Below are 18,003 nucleotides of genomic sequence, written 5' to 3' on the forward strand. Positions count from 1 at the left end.
TCAATGTTTAACTAGTAACTGAACACTAAGGTATGCTGGGGCTTTTGGCCGACCTACATATACACCCAACAACTAATTCCCACATCTCTATGGCCAAACTAATCACTGAATTTATTCAAGTTCAAGTTCTAGGCTATGTGGCGTGAATGATCTCTCTACCCACAACTTAATCAAGTTAAATTAACCTAATTAATCCACACAATTCAACAAGGGTCTGGATTTGGAAACCTCTCGGCCCCAACCTCCTCAATATCACATATGTATCTCTCGACATGCACACATGAATAAGATTTAAGAAAACTCGTTGAATAACTAATTAAACATTAACATAAAAAAAGTTTAGGCATACATCTCAATGTTACAGCATAGGTACTTTATCACCTAACCTATGGAGCAATTTAGCTCATAATGGAATTTAATAAAACAGAGAAAAGAAAGAAAGAATTCATTGGAAAACAAAAAAGAAGTTGAAAACAATTGCTGTAGGAAGACGTCGTCACTGCCTTGCTTCAGCGCTGCTCCAGCGCTGCTCTTCCTCTTCCAAGAACCTCACTATCTCCCTCTAAAACTCTCCTCCTTGATTCTGACCTTCTGAACCTTCAACCTCTCTAACTGTGTTTTGAACTGTGTTTCTCTCGTGGAGGAGCTCTTCTTAAATAGGAAAAATAGTTGGGCTTTGGGCTTTAGGAGTTAAGAGTGGAGATTGTTGAATTCGGTTGCTGCAGCCTTATCTTATCCCTAAATTCTTGGGCTGTTGACACTTGATTGGATAAGATCTTTATCTTCTTGATTATCTTGTGCCAATATTGTTGTTGACCGAACAAGAGTTTTGTTGTCATTGTTCTTTGGGATTTTGGGATAAGACTCCATCCTTGAAATCGTCCTTGATCCTTGGGATTTTAGGAATTGTTGGCACTTAATTGGATAAGATCTTTATCTTCTTGGTTTTCTTGTGCTAATGTTGTTGACCGAATCAAGGTTGTTGTCCTTGTTCTTTGGGGATTGGATAAGATTCAATCTTTGAATTTGTATTTTGACCCTTGTGATTTCTGAACTAAATCTCCAGAAACTTCCTTTGCTTGCTGGTGTATTGTTGAAGAATAACTAACTTTTGAAATTCAAAAGTTAGGTTGTCCCTTTTGTCCACGCTGTTATGCTGTAGCGCTTGCTATACCATTACTTCGTCAGCTTCTCTGCTACAGCATTCCTACGACAATTTTCCCTGCGAAGACAAACATTCAACAAGTCATCTTTTCTTACGCAAAATCAAGGGATATTGTCTTATTTTCCATACTTAGTCATCTCAAAGCACTTAATCATAAATATACAATAATTAACTCAAATATCATGCAAAGTGGCTAACTTATATGGAATTTATGCAACAAATTCATCATAAAAACAACAAATTAACTCTCATATGGGAGAGTTATCACACTCCAAACTCAAAACGTTGCTCGTCCCCGAGTAACAAAGAAGAAATTGATTGATTGATCTGCATAAATTTGGCGGTATAATTGCAGCAATGACTATTACTGAGATGAGCAGTTCTGATGTAGCATTCAAACATCAATGTACACGTGAGAGTTGTCTTTCAACCTTGGCTTACACTTCAACTTTGGGATCTTTGTTAGCTTTTCTTCTCTTGGCTTCTTGCTTCTGTAGTATTGAGTACGTGTGTGTGAAGAACTTTCTTGTTGGCTTGATCCACTTGAGAGTATCAAACTAAGAATCATAAGACTTAGTTGTTGTATCCATACTTTGCCAAACTTGAATCAAGACCCATGTGTAAAGAATTGAAGGAACGAGTGTCCAGCTTGCTTGCTTTTCTTTTGACTTTGACTCCCTCTTTTTATTTTGTGAGCTTTGCTCATGTGCATTGGCACTTATTCTATTTTTGTCTTTTTGACTTTGATTTTTCTATTTGTGAGGGGCTTTCTTTTTCACTTGTGCTTTTGTACTTCCTTTAGCTCGGCTTCTTTCACCCTTATAGCCTTCAAGGCTTACTCATATGGCAAGATTCAAATCCATCAAACTTGGATCCTAAGTCCTCATCTGCAATCAACTCTTTCGGCTTCTTTTGCTTTCAAGTTCATTCTTTGTACTTGCATGTTCAATGACTCCAGTTCCTTTCTGCTTTGATCATGTCAGCCTCCAATTCACGCCTTCATTGCTTTGCAAGTTCAAGTTGAAAAACAATTACTCTCACTCATTCGTAACTACTGCCATCCTGCTACAGCAAAAAGGGATCATAACAACATAGCTAAGGATGCAATCTGTTTCACCTTGTTGATGCAGCATTAATTTCTAACTTCTTGTTACTCCTTACTGAGGAGTTTTCTCCAACTCTTTTCCTTATTTTCATGCTGTAACATATACCTAACTTCTTTATTCAAACAAAACTGGAATTTAAATTTACCGAAATTAAAATCTAACTAACTAGCATAACATGTTCCTCTTTTTCATTAATTCTCTAAGTTATGCGGGGGGGTTACAAAAAGAAATTAAAAAGGAGCAATACAACCTAGATATTTTTTTTTCTTTTAAATCAAAACTATTGCAAGTTATGATCTAGTCTTCATCTTGCTCTTCTTGGTTTGAGGGGTTGTCTTCCATGTTTTCGTCTTTTTGCTCAACCTCCTCTTCCATTTCTTCTTCTTCTTCTTCTTCATTAACACTTGCTTGCTGCATCGGCATTTCTGCATAAGAGGCTTGAGGTGCATCATTGAGGAATCCCAACTGGCCTAAGATGAAACTGTCCATTTCTTTCAATTTGTTCATCACAAGATCTCTTGTGTCCAGTTGGTCTTTCTCTATTTTCTTCAGCCTCTCATTAATCTTTTCCCAAATTTCAGCACCTTCAGCAGGTGGTGCTGTATCATCATTTTTCTGGGGAGTTGCAGTAGCACTGCTTTGTGCTAACTCATCGGCCTTCTTTGATATTCTCTTTGCAGCAGCAGGGGAAATTTCTCCATTCATTTTGATTTTCTCCTCTTCCTCTCCAATTGGCACTTTGGCTTCCCTGCATAAACGAGTTATTAAACCTGGAAACCATAAATAACCACTATCAGCTTTGGCACAGGCCAAGATTTCAGAATGAATAATTAGGCCTACGTCAACAGGTCTTCCATCCAACAGACAACAGAGCAGGACTGCTCTATCCTTTGATACCGTCTCAGTGTGAGACGTGGGCATCAGTCTATTTTTCAGAAAATGATACCACACTCTAGCTTCGGGCTTGAGTGTGGTTCTTCAAAAGGACATATGCTGTTGGGGTGTCACGGTCCACTCGGTCCCTGTCCTACAGCATTCTTCCAGCACTTCTTGTAACTTTTCTTGTTCGGATGTATTCTTCAAATCATAAAACTCATCTACAACCTTGGGCAGATTATAAATCTTTTTGATGGTTGCAGCACTGAATGGTACAGCCTTCCCTCTCACTTCCACCTTCGAAGGTCTTCCTTGGGGCATGTTGGCATAGAACTCGCGGACGATGAGGAGTACACCATATTGCTCATGTAGACAAAAAGTCTTCCACTGGTGAGCCTCGATGATGACCGAAATATAGGAAGGGTATGAATTAGAGTCAAGAGATTCCTTGACAAATCCCTTGTCTCGTGATGGTGTCCGCTTGAGCATGATCTCATGCCTTTGTATTGCTCGCTCGGTGGAGAAAAAGGGGACCGGTTCTGATTGAGAGCTGCTCCCACTGGGTCTTGCCCTAATTTTTCCACTTTGGGTGCTTGGGGTCTCCATTGCTCCACTCCAAACTCAGTTTGGTTGCCTCGGGTGAAAGAAAGAAAGAAAAGATTGGGGGACTCCAAACTCAAGCCCTTGCTGTGGCTTGAGTTCTTGCAAGAATGTTCTTGGAGATGAAGTTGGAAAAGAGAAATTTTTACTCAGAAAATTGAACACACGATAATGAAGGTAGAAAATATGGGACCTGGCTTTTATATTGGGTTGAAAATTCACAAGGGGTCACATCGGTTCACTGTTTATGGATGGATGAATTTGGACGGTGCTGCATCAGGATTCTGACAGCTGTGTCGTTTCATCCCTGTCTTGAATTTTTAACCGTTGCATTGTTACAACATCAGGGGTGATGTGGCAGCTTCTGATTATATTACCGTTGGGCTTGCTTTACATCTCCTTGATTTTAATTGCTACGTCTGAATTGGGCCCAAAGCTTGCTTGGCCCAATTCTTTATTCCAACCCAAGTGCTATGGGTTTGCCTGATTTTTCCACAACCTTGTGCCGTAGCCTGGTTCCTGGTTTTTATTTTTAATGAACATCAACACCATTTTTCTCCCTGCAAAACATCTTAAAAATAAAATTAAAAATTAAAAGAACATGAAGCTAATTTATCCTAATTCTAATAATTGAAAGTATGAAATTGCAATAATTTAAAATACTGAAATTAAAATTCATTTAAATTAAGAACTTCCTAATTAAATTTTGGGCTGCCTCCCAAGAGCGCTTGTGTTATAGTCTTCAGCCTGACTTCTTCTCTTTGGACTCAACTCGGCTCAGTCAAGGAGATAATAGTTGTCTCCTTTGCAATTTGATCTCCCCAATAGTGCTTCAGCCTTTGTCCATTAACCTTAAACGTGCTCCCATCTTTTTCATTCGTAATTTCAATAGCTCCATGGGGATACACATGTGAAACCTTAAAAGGTCCTGTCCATATTGATTTAAGCTTGCCTGGAAAGAGCTTGAGCCTTGAGTTAAATAGAAGGACTTGCTGACCTTGCTCAAATACTCTTGGAAGGATCTTATTATCATGCCATTTCTTCATATTTTCCTTGTAAAGTTTGGCATTTTCATATGCATTCATTCTGAATTCTTCCAGTTCATTTAGCTGTAGCATTCTTTTCTGTCCAGCTGCTTGTTCATCCAAATTCAGCTTTGACATAGCCCAGTATGCCTTATGTTCTAACATAACCGGTAGGTGAGGCATAGACAATTCTGTATGGGGATGCACCTAATGCTGTTTTATAGGCGGTCCTATATGCCCATAATGAGTCATCCAATCTGAATGATCAGTCCTTCCTTGAAGGATTTACCACCTTCTCCAAGATCCTTTTGATTTCTCTATTGGACACTTCAACTTGCCCACTGGATATAACACATGATATAACATCAGTGAGGGCATTGACTGGTTTAGCTTCAGCAGACAGACTCATCGTCTTGATAGAGTTGTTAAGAGCTGAAATATGTGCTGACAGTGCTGATACAACATCCAGTTCCCAAACTCCAGCAGCTTTTTTTGTATTAAACTTGATCTTTCTAGGGGCCACTGGTAGTTGTTGACTGCCATCCTCTCCAATATTGCATATGCTTGTGTATATGTTTTTTCTAATAGGGCTCCTCCAGATGATGCATCAACCATGCCTTTTGTTGGTCCATTAAGCCCATTATAGAATGTCTCCATTTGAATCCATTCGGGAATTCCATGATTTGGACACTTCCTTAACAGATCTTTGAATTTCTCCCAAGCTTCGTAAAATGATTCGTCTTGAAATTGCTTGAAGGTTGATATATCATTCCTGTATTGTGCTGCCTTCATAGGAGGGAAGAACTTCAATAAAAACTTGTCCGCCAACTCCTCCCAACTTCGGATTGACTGTGGTTGTAAAGAATTCAACCATGCTTTAGCTTTGTTGGTGAGGGAATATGGGAACAGCTTCATCTTTAGCGCATCAGATGTAACTCCTCTTAGTTTGAAAGTGTCTGCTACATCAATAAAATTTTGGAGGTGAAGGTGAGGATCTTCACTAGGCAGTCCATTGAATTGACCAATGGTCTGTAGCATGTGAAGCATCACTGGCTTCAGCTCAAAATTCTATGCTGCTACATCAGGTTGAACGATTCCAGAATGCAGATTGTTGAGCGTAGGAATTGCATGTGCTCTGATTGGAATCTCAGCCTGATTTGGACCTCCATTGTTTTGTCCAGGTCCTTCCTCTTCACCGTTTCCCAATCTTGCGTCCATGTTAGGTGTTGCTGTAGGATTGATACGTCTTTGTTGTCTCCTTCTTGCTCGAAACGTTCTTTCATTCTCAGGATCAAAATCTGCTTCTTGCTCTGATGAAGAACTGCTCATATGCTGCAATTAACACCTTGAAAACAGTAAGGGAAAAGGTAAAGGATGTAAAAGAAATAAAATTCTCTACCGGAATAAAAATAACTTTGTACTTATCCCCGGTAACGGCGCCAAAAACTTGTTGTGCAATTTGTAATTAATTTTAAATCTTCCACACAAATACGCAAGTGCACGTGTCACAAGTAATAAAGGTATGTGTGAGTCCAAGTATCGTTCCCACGGAGATAAGTGTCAAGTAATGATTATTTAGGTGAAGCAAGTGAGTAAAGTGATTGATTATGATTGTTGGTTTTGTAAAATAAAAGACAACTAATAATAAGAAACTAAAATAATAGGTATTAAGATGATGGATGAGATATAGGTCAGGATCAATTTTCCTGATACAGCAATACTGAAACGATGCTTTAACAATGCTATATCAATGTTTAACTAGTAACTGAACACTAAGGTATGCTGGGGCTTTTGGCCGACCTACATATACACCCAACAACTAATTCCCACATCTCTATAGCCAAACTAATCACTGAATTTATTCAAGTTCAAGTTCTAGGCTATGTGGCGTGAATGATCTCTCTACCCACAGCTTAATCAAGTTAAATTAACCTAATTAATCCACACAATTCAACAAGGGTCTGGATTTGGAAACCTCTCGGCCCCAACCTCCTCAATATCACATATGTATCTCTCGACATGCACACATGAATAAGATTTAAGCAAACTCGTTGAATAACTAATTAAACACTAACATAAACAAAGTTTAGGCATACATCTCAATGTTACAGCATAGGTACTTTATCACCTAACCTATGGAGCAATTTAGCTCATAATGGAATTTAATAAAATAGAGAAAAGAAAGAAAGAATTCATTGGAAAACAAAAAAGAAGTTGAAAACAATTGCTGTAGGAAGACGTCGTCACTGCCTTGCTTCAGCGCTACTCTTCCTCTTCCAAGAACCTCACTATCTCCCTCTAAAACTCTCCTCCTTGCTTCTGACCTTCTGAACCTTCAACCTCTCTAACTGTGTTTCGAACTGTGTTTCTCTCGTGGAGGAGCTCTTCTTAAATAGGAAAAATAGTTGGGCTTTGGGCTTTAGGAGTTAAGAGTGGAGATTGTTGAATCCGGTTGCTGCAGCCTTATCTTATCCCTAAATTCTTGGGCTGTTGACACTTGATTGGATAAGATCTTTATCTTCTTGATTATCTTGTGCCAATATTGTTGTTGACCGAACAAGAGTTTTGTTGTCATTGTTCTTTGGGATTTTGGGATAAGACTCCATCCTTGAAATCGTCCTTGATCCTTGGGATTTTAGGAATTGTTGGCACTTAATTGGATAAGATCTTTATCTTCTTGGTTTTCTTGTGCTAATGTTGTTGACCGAATCAAGGTTGTTGTCCTTGTTCTTTGGGGATTGGATAAGATTCAATCTTTGAATTTGTATTTTGACCCTTGTGATTTCTGAACTAAATCTCCAGAAACTTCCTTTGCTTGCTGGTGTATTGTTGAAGAATAACTAACTTTTGAAATTCAAAAGTTAGGTTGTCCCTTTTGTCCACGCTGTCATGCTGTAGCGCTTGCTATACCATTACTTCGTCAGCTTCTCTGCTACAGAATTCCTACGTCAATTTTCCCTGCGAAGACAAACATTCAACAAGTCATCTTTTCTTACGCAAAATCAAGGGATATTGTCTTATTTTCCATACTTAGTCATCTCAAAGCACTTAATCATAAATATACAATAATTAACTCAAATATCATGCAAAGTGGCTAACTTATATGGAATTTATGCAACAAATTCATCATAAAAATAACAAATTAACTCTCATATGGGAGAGTTATCAGACTCCAAATGCACATTTTACCGGGTTTAGACGGATGCGATACTTCCTGAGCTTCTGAAATATCTGCTCAAGATCTTGGACATGATTTGTCATATCAAACGACTTTACTATCATATCGTCAATGTATATTTCTACATTTTTTCCCAGTTGATCTTCAAATACTTTATTCATCATTCTTTGATAAGTTGCCCCTAAGTTTTCAAGCCCAAACGACATCACATTGTAGTAGTAGTTTTCCTTTTCAGCAATAAAGACGGTTTTTTCTTGATCTCCCGGGTACATTGGAATATTGTTGTAACCAGAATATGCATCCATGAAAGACAGCAATTGAAATCCAGCCGAGTTGTCTACCAGCTGGTCTATGTTGGGCATAGGGTAGGAATCTTTTGGGCATACCTTGTTCAAGTCCGTATAGTCAGTACAGACTCTCGAATTGCCATTTGGTTTTTTCACCATCACCACGTTCGCAAGCCATGTTGTATACTGTATTTCCCGAATGAACCCTGCATCCAGCAATTCCTTCACATGTTCTTCCAGAACTTGTTTCCTTTCTGGTCCCAACTTCCTTTTCTTTTGAGAAACCGGTGTGGATCCAGGGTAAATTGCCAGCTTGTGACAGCAGAAGGAATGATCTATCCCTAGGATCTCTGATGATTTCCAAGCAAATACATCTGTGTTACTTTTGAGGAACCCGGCTAGCTCTTGATTGATCCGAGGATCTATAGTCTTACCAATTCGGGTAAATTGGCCAGGTTCATTTCCTAAGGCAAGGACATCTAATTCTCCGTCAGGTTCAGGTCTTGGGATTACTTCTTCTCTCATGTACAGTTCAACCACATTGATCGACTTCCTTGAGTGTGGAGGTATTGTCTTCTTGCCGAGTCTATCCCCTGGATGAATCTGGGGTGGACTTCAATGTCCGCCTTCATTTTCTTTGACGGTGTCAAAATAGCATCCCCTGGACTCCTTTTGATCTCCACAAACAGTAATTATTTCATTCTTACTGCTTACCATTTTTATCTTCTGGTGCCTTGTAGAAACCAGCATGTCCCACTGGTGTATGGTTGGTTTTCCTAGAATTATATTATATTCGGACGGGAAATCAGCCACTATGAATCTGACCCGTTCAGATTTGAATGCTTCTTTTGTTCCCAAGGTCAACCTGAGGTCTATGTAGCCTTTAGAAGGTGTATGCTCTCCATTAAAAGCTATCAAATTCGTTTTGCAAGGTTTGAGGTCCTCCTCATTCAGGTTCATCTTTTTGAAAGCGTCCCAGAGTATGATGTCGGCACTACTCCCTGCATCCACGAAAATCTTCTTAACCTGGCAATTTACCAAGGTTCCAGCAATGACTAACCCGTCTACATGTCCCGGCAACACACCATGCATGTCCTCTTTTGTGAAATACAAAAGGGGAGGGTCTGGTTTGCTCAGGTCTTCCTTGAATTTAGGACGGTCCTGAATGGAGAGTACATCTTTCAAATACTTTCTTCTGGCACTTACAGTGTCTCCTCCTCATCCCAGGGCTCCACTAATTACATTGCAGTCAAATTCTACTTCCGGGAACTCATCATGGTTGGAATCGTTTTTCTGATTCCTTTCCTCCTTGTTTTTCTTTGCAGGAACCAGACTTTTACTTCTATTTCGTTTTCCCGACTTCCTTTTGTTATTTTTGGAACCCTGGGTTTTGATCACGTATTGGCGTAATCTTTCATCTCTAACAAATTTCTTCACAGCATCTCGGAGATCCCAGCATTGGTCAGTAGTATGACCAGGTCCGTTATGGAATGCACCGTATTTGGATTTGTCCAAATCTCCTCTGTCGAATATGGGTCGGGGTCTTTCTACCTTCTTCATTTCCGTCATCGCCACTTCCCTCCAAATTTGAGAGTGTGGCGCATTCAGCGGTGTGTACTTCTCATATCTTCCAACTCGATCTCGGCCATCCGAGATTCTGGCCCTAGACTCCTTTTTCTTATTATCAACCCGTTTCTTTCCTTTCGGGGCCGGGCTTCTCCTTCTTGGGCTAATTTTTTTCCCTCGTCAGATTGCGCATTGGCAATCTTCATTTGCTCGAGTTCGAGGTATTTTTTCGAACGAGTTCTGAATTCTTCAAACGTCTTCACTGGGTCATTATAGACCGACTTGGCTAACCTGGATGTACCATCCAAACCAACCACAATGAGATGTACATGGACATTTTCTTGTAAACCCGGCACCTGCAACGCAGCGTCCTTGAACCGATTGAGGTATTTCTGGAGGGTTTCTCTAGGTTGCTGATGTATCTTTCCAAGTGAGAACTCGGACTTCGGGTGTTTCTTGCTTGTTGCAAAGTTTAAGAGGAACTTTTCCCCAAATTCCTCAAAAGACCCAATGGAGTTGGCAGGTAAAGTAGAGAACTATGCCTGCGCAGCCCCAGTCAGGGTTATGGAAAATATCCAAGATATAAAAGGCTCGCCTATTCCTCGGATGTAAATGTCTGTATCAAAAGCATCAATATGGACCTGTGGGTCTTGACTTCCATCATATTTCGGCATTCGTGCAGAATCAAAGTCTTCTGGGAAGGGTGCATTCAAATCTCCCCAGTGAAGGGGCTGTTGTTATACTGCCCCCTGCTATATTTTCTTCTGTAGGCACCCGATTCCACCCGTCCTCTAACTATCTGTTCATCTCGGTGAGGGCGAGTTCCATCCTGGTGTCTCTGCCCATTTGCTTCTGCTGAAGCGTTTTGAATCATGGGCTGCAGAGGAGCGTGTTGTCCCCCCAACATTTGGTTTTCCAGGATCGGATTTGTCGTGTTCGCCAGATTAGGCCTTTCACAGTTTTCCACCACTATAACCCGATTCTGATGAACTGAGTTGCGATTTCCTTCCCGGCCATTGGCATCCTGGCCTTCGTTTCTTCCAGTTAACCCTATTAAGCGTTGTTCCAGGTCTCGCATTCCCCTGGTATTTTCCTCTCGTATTGTTTGGAAATCTTGTTGTCGCTAGAGGTTATTGCGATTTTCCAACTCTTCCATTCGCTGCATAATCGAAGCGAATGCATTCTAAGCCAGCAGAGTATCTGGATCGGCTGACTGAGCAATACGCGCAGCGAGATCCCTGGGGTGCTGAGGAGGGTTGTTCCTTACATGGGCCATAATTGGATCAGGACCCCTATCACGACGCGCTAGAGTAGAAGCGGTGTCTGAGACATCTTTGCTGACATGGACATGATCATAATCCACATCGGTTCCTAGCTGGTGTTGAGGCTGATTTGCCTCTTCCAGAAATGGATCCAGCGGTTGGTTCTGGTTTTGGGGTGGCTGCTGGCTACTGCTCCTTGTTTGGATTGCCATCCTTCGTCAGATTAGTGGGAACTTCAAATTCAGAGAAGAATCTTACCCACAGACGGCGCCAATGTTCTGTCCTTGGGACAGAGATGTCCAGCCCAATAGGCTGGTATGTTTCTCTTGGATTTAGTGCCCTCTCCAAGGTATCTATGAAGGAGATACCATTGAGTCAAGCAGATCACTGTGCACCGAATACTATAACGATGTTAGTCAATGGGGTGTGTGTGTGCGTACAGTGACAGCATAACAGTAAGAGAGAGTGTACGTACCTTTAGGGTTTACCTTGTATTTATAGAGGTTACCTGTGGGTAGCGTGGATGGGCCTTTGGTGCCTCTGGTGAGGGTCCAGGCCTGCTTGCTAAGCTGTCGTATTAGGATTAGTATCCTTGATGGATACTAATTGTGATTACAATTGATTCAGATCTTGGATTGATTAATGAGGCCCTTATATGAGTCCATAACACATATAAAAAAATGTGTAGGGTACATGTGAACCCATGTGAAGGATTGATCGAATACATTACGACACAAGGTATGGATAATTTCAAGAGTATTAAAAAGTTAAATGATATTTCAGTGTCATTTTATAATTTGTTTTAAATAAAAACGTGAAATTTGTGTAAAGGTTTAATATCCGTAAATACCATATCCCAAATGGAGTTATATATACAAATTCCAAGTAAGGCGCGTGCTTCACTAATAACTACTAAAAAAACTTTATATTGAGACTAAATTTATGGAGCATTTTTGTTATTTTTATTCATTTAATTATTTTTATTTCAAAATATAATGATTTTACTGCTCTTATATTTATTTAAAATCAGATTCAAATTATAATACTAACTTATATTTTAAATTTCATATATTAAGTAAACTAAACACTACATTACATTTTGGTTCATTTAAATTTTAAAATTAATTACAAATAATTAATAATCTCAAAACCAAAACTGAAAGGGGTTGGTTTAATTTGTACAAGAACTTAGAAACACACAATATTTCTGTATAATAAAGGTTTTGCAATCAAGTGGCACACTTGGTGGCAAAGTGTGTCCTAAGTATTGGGTCTTAAATTCGATCCTTGGCAAAACTCTTTTGGGGCTATTGTTGAAACCTTTACTCTTTAAGCCTTGATGGAAAATTAGTCTTATTCTCTCTCCTGTGACAATTGTAATGGGAATTAGTTTTATTTTTTTTCGGGTAACAATTGTCCAATAAATTCTTTGTTCCAATGACGAGCTAGTTCTAGCGCTGTACTCTGAGGGTAAAGTAGCTGGAGAAGGTTGAATAAAGATAACTTCAGATTATAAAAGAAAAGGTTTTGCATAGTTGTGAACTAAAATTATGTTACTATTGTTATTAATCAAATATTCCTCACATACACATAAACACAAATATATAGGGTTTATTATTTTTCATTAGTTAATTTATCTCTTGTGATCCAAAAGGACAAAATTTGTCGTGATAAATATTAATATAGTTCTAAAATAAATTAAAATAAAAAATTCCTCCAACCCAAAACGAGGTGATTTAAGAAATACGAAAGAAACAATAAACTTATACTCATCGATGGACCTACATTTGTGCTACTATCTGCAAGTGTAGACACAAATTTAACAAAAATCATGAGGCCCAATTTAGTCCCTTAGTAAAAAAAAGTTGACTCGTGGTCTCTCTGAATTTCAAAATAGATCAAGTTAGTTGAAATTGCGGTCTCTATGAAATTCAAAGAATATCCACATTAGTCCTCAAAAGGACTAACATGAGTCTATTTTGGAAACGAGTTGATTTTTTTGTTCTAAGGGATTAAATTTGGCCTCGTGATTTTTATTGTAAAAACTTAATTGACTCTTGATTACAATTTTTTTTATGTTAACTTGAAGCTTTCTTTTTTATATTATTTTTTAATACATTTAAAAATTTCATTAAAAAAGTGTGCAAACATAAATAAAATTTTCTGGGTCCGCCACTACTATATATATATATATATATATATATATATATATATATATATATATATATATATCAAAAAATATTTGTCCTTTTAAAGGACCCAAGTTGTTTACTTTTAATTTTTAACACTATATACTACTGGTAATACATACTTATAATATGACGAGTTGTTTTTTTCTCTCTTCTTAGTCACTTCAAATGACGTGGAGAGAGAAAAAAGCAAAATTTCATATTATAACTATGTCCTATCCGTAGCACATAATGTAAAAAATTAAAAGAACATAAGTTGTGTATTTTAAAAGGATACATGTAAGAACCTGCACCGTTAAATTAGGAATTTAAATAATTTAAATGTAATATTAAGAAATAATTCCGTAATTTACTTTGGATAAATATAGAAAGATTAGAATAATTATCGAGAATGACAAATAACGCTTAAATCGCTTTTCTGATGAAAAGTGTGAATACTGGTTTTGCTTCACAGTATAAATGCGTACCGACGAAGTATTCTGAAAAATTATATTAAAAATACATATATTCCTATAAAAATATCTAGGTCTAGGATATCAAGTTTGGAGTAAATATGCTGAGCGGTGATGTCCGAACTAGTACCGACTATGTACAAAACGAGTAACGGTAAAGTGTTGCGAAAAATTATAAGAAAAATATGATAATTCCTAGAAAAATGGCTAGGTTCAGAATATTAAGTGTGGTGGAAAAATGATTAGCGAAATTATTAGAACTAATATTGTTGATTAGTGGGGACACTAATATAAATTGTCACTTACACTTAACCCTAGGTCAGTTTTTCTGATCCCAAGGTTGATCCCATGGCTACCATCTTCTTCCTCCATGAGAGCTTGAGTCTTGTGCATGGAACTTGATCAAAAACCCATCTTTCTTCATATTTCTCCACTTTTATACCATTGAACCACTATTAAACTTTGTAAAACTTGAGTCTTGTGAGGTAAATGCTTGGTCTTGAGGGTTTTAGTTTCTGCATTAAGGGAGAAAAGGCTGACTTTTGGTGTTCATAGTGTGTGAGCCTTGGAGACCCTCTAGAAGGCTTCAAAAACCAATCTTTGGGAGGAAAAAACCTATCTTGGTGTGGGAATTTTCGTGCACCACCAAGTTAGTGGCTTGGAGCACCTCCTTGGTCCTCAAAGCTTCACCATTTTTCTGATTTCAAGGTCCCTAGGTAACTACAAGTCACTTCCTTTGTAAATTCTTGAAAATGAGCTAGTTTGTGAAGTAAAATGCGGAAATATTAAAGATGCATGTAAAATATGTTATAATGATGTTTAAGCATGTGAGTTGAACTGCTGTTTTGGTAAAAATTGAACCTTTGACCCTTGGAAGCCATGGAACTAGCGGATTATACAGAAAATTCTGCAGTTTTCGTGTTCTGTCCGCGTGGTAATCGATTACCATGTGGAGTAATTGATTACCCCATGTATTGTAATCAATTACCCCTTGTCAGAAAGACCAGAAACCAGTTCTGATGCGTGAGAAAGTTCCCATTTGGGCATGTTAACCTAGGAAGTCAGTGTTACTGTTGGAAAATAGTAATACCAATAATAGTGATGGTTAATATGCGATAATTATGATTTAGAAAGGATGTAAACGAAAGAGAAAATATTGCTTAATGGATATGAAATTTGGGATTTCTGAATATTAAAATATGTTTCCATACAAAACAGATTGCAATTGTCAGATTGTGTGACTGTTGGTGTGCCTATGTATACCGAGCCTTTGGATAAGGATTTAGCTTGACAAGTAAGCTTCTGGTCCTCAGATTGATCTGTTGCTTGTTCCACCGACCTCCGTGGAAGGGTGGTTTATGTGCATGGTATACTTTTACGAAAATGATATATGCATTGTCATATGCCTGAGATATGTGGATATGTCTGCTGATGTAATGTATGGATGTGATGTTAGTACTTGTACGATCAGGCAGCAACCCTGGTGTGCAAGGCATGAGGCAGCATCCTCATGTTTGGTAGGTAGCAGATGTGCATAAACCCTATCCTGTTCCCTGGCCAGTTGAATCGCACTTGTATACATCACATGAGATATGGACTGTGGTACATGACTTTATGAGTATTTGGATATATTTTCATAATTATAGATCCCTAACATGAACATGGATTGCACTTAGTGTTTTCAAACTTATATTATACCTGTAATTGAGCTTGGGGCGGAAGAATCCTTGATGACCTCTTGTCTTACTGAGATTTCTTGTTAGAAATCTCATCTCGTGTGAGGCATATTTTCAGGTACAGGTGTTCCTGAGGCTGAGACCTTTGGTGGCAGGAGGCCGGAGTTGAGCTGACATGTTGCATATTTTAACTGGCATATTGGATATGATTATGACTAATTTTTATTATATGACTATTGTATTCAAGACATGATCTTACTATGTTGTTCTATTTGGTGAGCATGAGGGTTGCCCATGCCACATCGGTATAAGCTATGTTTAATTCAGACTTGAGCATGTAATACTCTATCAGGATATTGTCTGGTCTACATGTTGTAGTTCCATGACTTGATACTTATTTATGCTATGAGATTATTCAGTGTAGTTATTTATTCCAATTTACATACAGACGATATTTTGAAAAAGAACAAATAAATCCACTTGGTTAATTGTAATAAGTTTCATAATTGGAAAAAATTAGCTTCTGCATTTATCGAGCTGCGCTATTACCATTTATATGTTTAATACACCGGGTGCACACGAGGTGTTACAATACACACATAACCCATATATACATATGAGTTATACTTACAAACTTTTTGTTTACAAACTCTTACAAATTACACTATGTACTCCCAGAAGTACAATAGGTTACACTATATACTTCCGGGAGTACATAGTGTAATTTGCAAAAATTTGTAAAAAAACAAATTGTAATCGGATCCTTCCCGTAGGTTACACTATTTACATCTGTTCACAATTTTATTTTTTTTACAAATTTTTGCAAATTACACTATGTACTCCCGGAAGTACATAATGTAACCTATTGTACTTCTGGGAGTACATAGTGTAGTTTGTAAGAGTTTGTAAATATAACTCTCCCCTATATATATATAATTTTAATAAAACATTCGGGAAAACATTTAGCTTAAATATACAAATAGATTATTGGTTTGTCTCAACAATTAAATGAAGATTATTTTAGAAATTAAAAAAGAGGTTAATTGAAAATAGTAACAATAAATAAATAAATAAGAGAATAGGCTTTCCATTAATTTCACTGGTTGTTTGAATATTTTAAGAATTCTGGATATATCCTTCAATATTGGAACGCGAATGGAGAAATGGAAGGGATCCTAATTATTTTATAAAAAATCAAACAGTTAAAATTTAATAATTTATTTTATCATCATATATTAATTCTTAGAACGGAAAAGAGAAAAACTATAAACATGTTAGAGGGTTAAACCCGTCGTTATTCTTATGTTTCAGATTGTCCCTTTTTAGTCATTTTTCTTTTCATCTTCCCCCTCTTCTTCTTTTTCCCTTCTTTTATTACCTATATATATATATATATATATATATATATGAGATAGGTTATTCTACCTACCACTTTATCTGCCTACCTTTGCCTATCACCCTCCAACACTGTTAGATCATAATCTCGAGAAGAGAGAGAAAGATAAATGTTAGTTAAGATTTTGATCTAATGGTAATTAGAGTGATAGGCAAAGGTAGGCAGATAAAGTGGTAGGTAGAATATATATATATATATATATATATATATATATATATATATATATATAATATATTACTATTTCTATTTCTATTTCTATTTCTATTTCTACTTTTTATCTTTTTTTAACCCTTTCTTATTTTTTATTTAGGTTCTTCTACTATCGATCCCATTTAATTTGGGATAAAGATGTTGTTGATGTTGATATTAATTAACTTTTTTTTCAATTAATGATTGAGATTCCTCGCAATTTTTCTTCACATTCTAACAATGTAATATCATCCGAGCCAGTCGTTCGTGATCGAGGATAACATATTAATCAACCATCAAACAAAAGTTCTCCAAAGTTATAGTACTGCATGATTGCACGTATAAGCATGCTCGTTTGTTTTTTTTTGTTTTTTGGTCCGATTGCTTATGCCTAGGGAGAAACTGGGTCGGGCGGCCTACAGGGGTCTATGGCTCGGCCTACGTCAGGCCAGACTTGACTTAGTATATTTTGTAGAATAGGTCGGGTTTGAGCCTTGAAAAAACTTGTTTAATAAAAAGGCCGTAGGCCTGCTTTCATAAGGTTTGGCCTATAAGCCTACATGCCGGCCTATATTGTACTATTTATTTTAAATAAAATAAAATAGAATAAGTATGTCTTGAAGAAAAAATAAAAGATATAAATTTAATCAATTGCAATTATTTATAACTTAGTTATATTTGATTATATTTTAATAGAAATATGACTTTATTTGTTATTTAGGAGGAACCAACATCTTTGCATATTAGATTGTGTATATGAATATATTAAAAGGTTTTTGGGAGAGGTTATACTTACTACAAGCATCATTATGTGTTTGCTGGATTCATGTAATTATTTTAATTTACATAGTATGGATTTATTTATTGGATCTAATGAAATATATGTTATTTAGTTTGAGCATTTTGCTTTTGAAAGTGACTTAAATGCAGATTGTATGAATTTTTTTGTTATTCATGATTCTGTTTGGATGTTGAAATTATGATTTTTGGTTTAACAACATAATTTGAGTATTTGTAAAGTTGATTCATAGTTCTG

The 18,003-nt window shown here is 37.2% G+C and overlaps 1 protein-coding gene and 1 non-coding gene across 2 annotated transcripts; one reads left to right on the forward strand and one right to left on the reverse strand.

Moving 5' to 3' along the window:
• Window positions 1-4,514: 4,514 nt before the first annotated feature.
• On the reverse strand, window positions 4,515-4,910 carry LOC133317396 (uncharacterized). The gene has a single exon (XM_061519261.1). The coding sequence runs from the start codon at window positions 4,908-4,910 to the stop codon at window positions 4,515-4,517; it is 396 nt and encodes a 131-aa protein (XP_061375245.1).
• Window positions 4,911-5,445: 535 nt separating this feature from the next.
• Window positions 5,446-5,551, forward strand: LOC133317399 (small nucleolar RNA R71). Its single transcript, XR_009752310.1, has one exon. It is a non-coding gene; the product is annotated as a small nucleolar RNA R71 (small nucleolar RNA).
• The last annotated feature ends 12,452 nt before the right edge of the window (window positions 5,552-18,003 follow it).

The sequence above is a fragment of the Gastrolobium bilobum genome, unplaced genomic scaffold (assembly GCF_033153095.1).
Source record: "Gastrolobium bilobum isolate Gb01-03AN ecotype WA unplaced genomic scaffold, APGP_CSIRO_Gbil_v1 utg84727, whole genome shotgun sequence".
Taxonomy (NCBI): Eukaryota; Viridiplantae; Streptophyta; class Magnoliopsida; order Fabales; family Fabaceae; genus Gastrolobium; species Gastrolobium bilobum.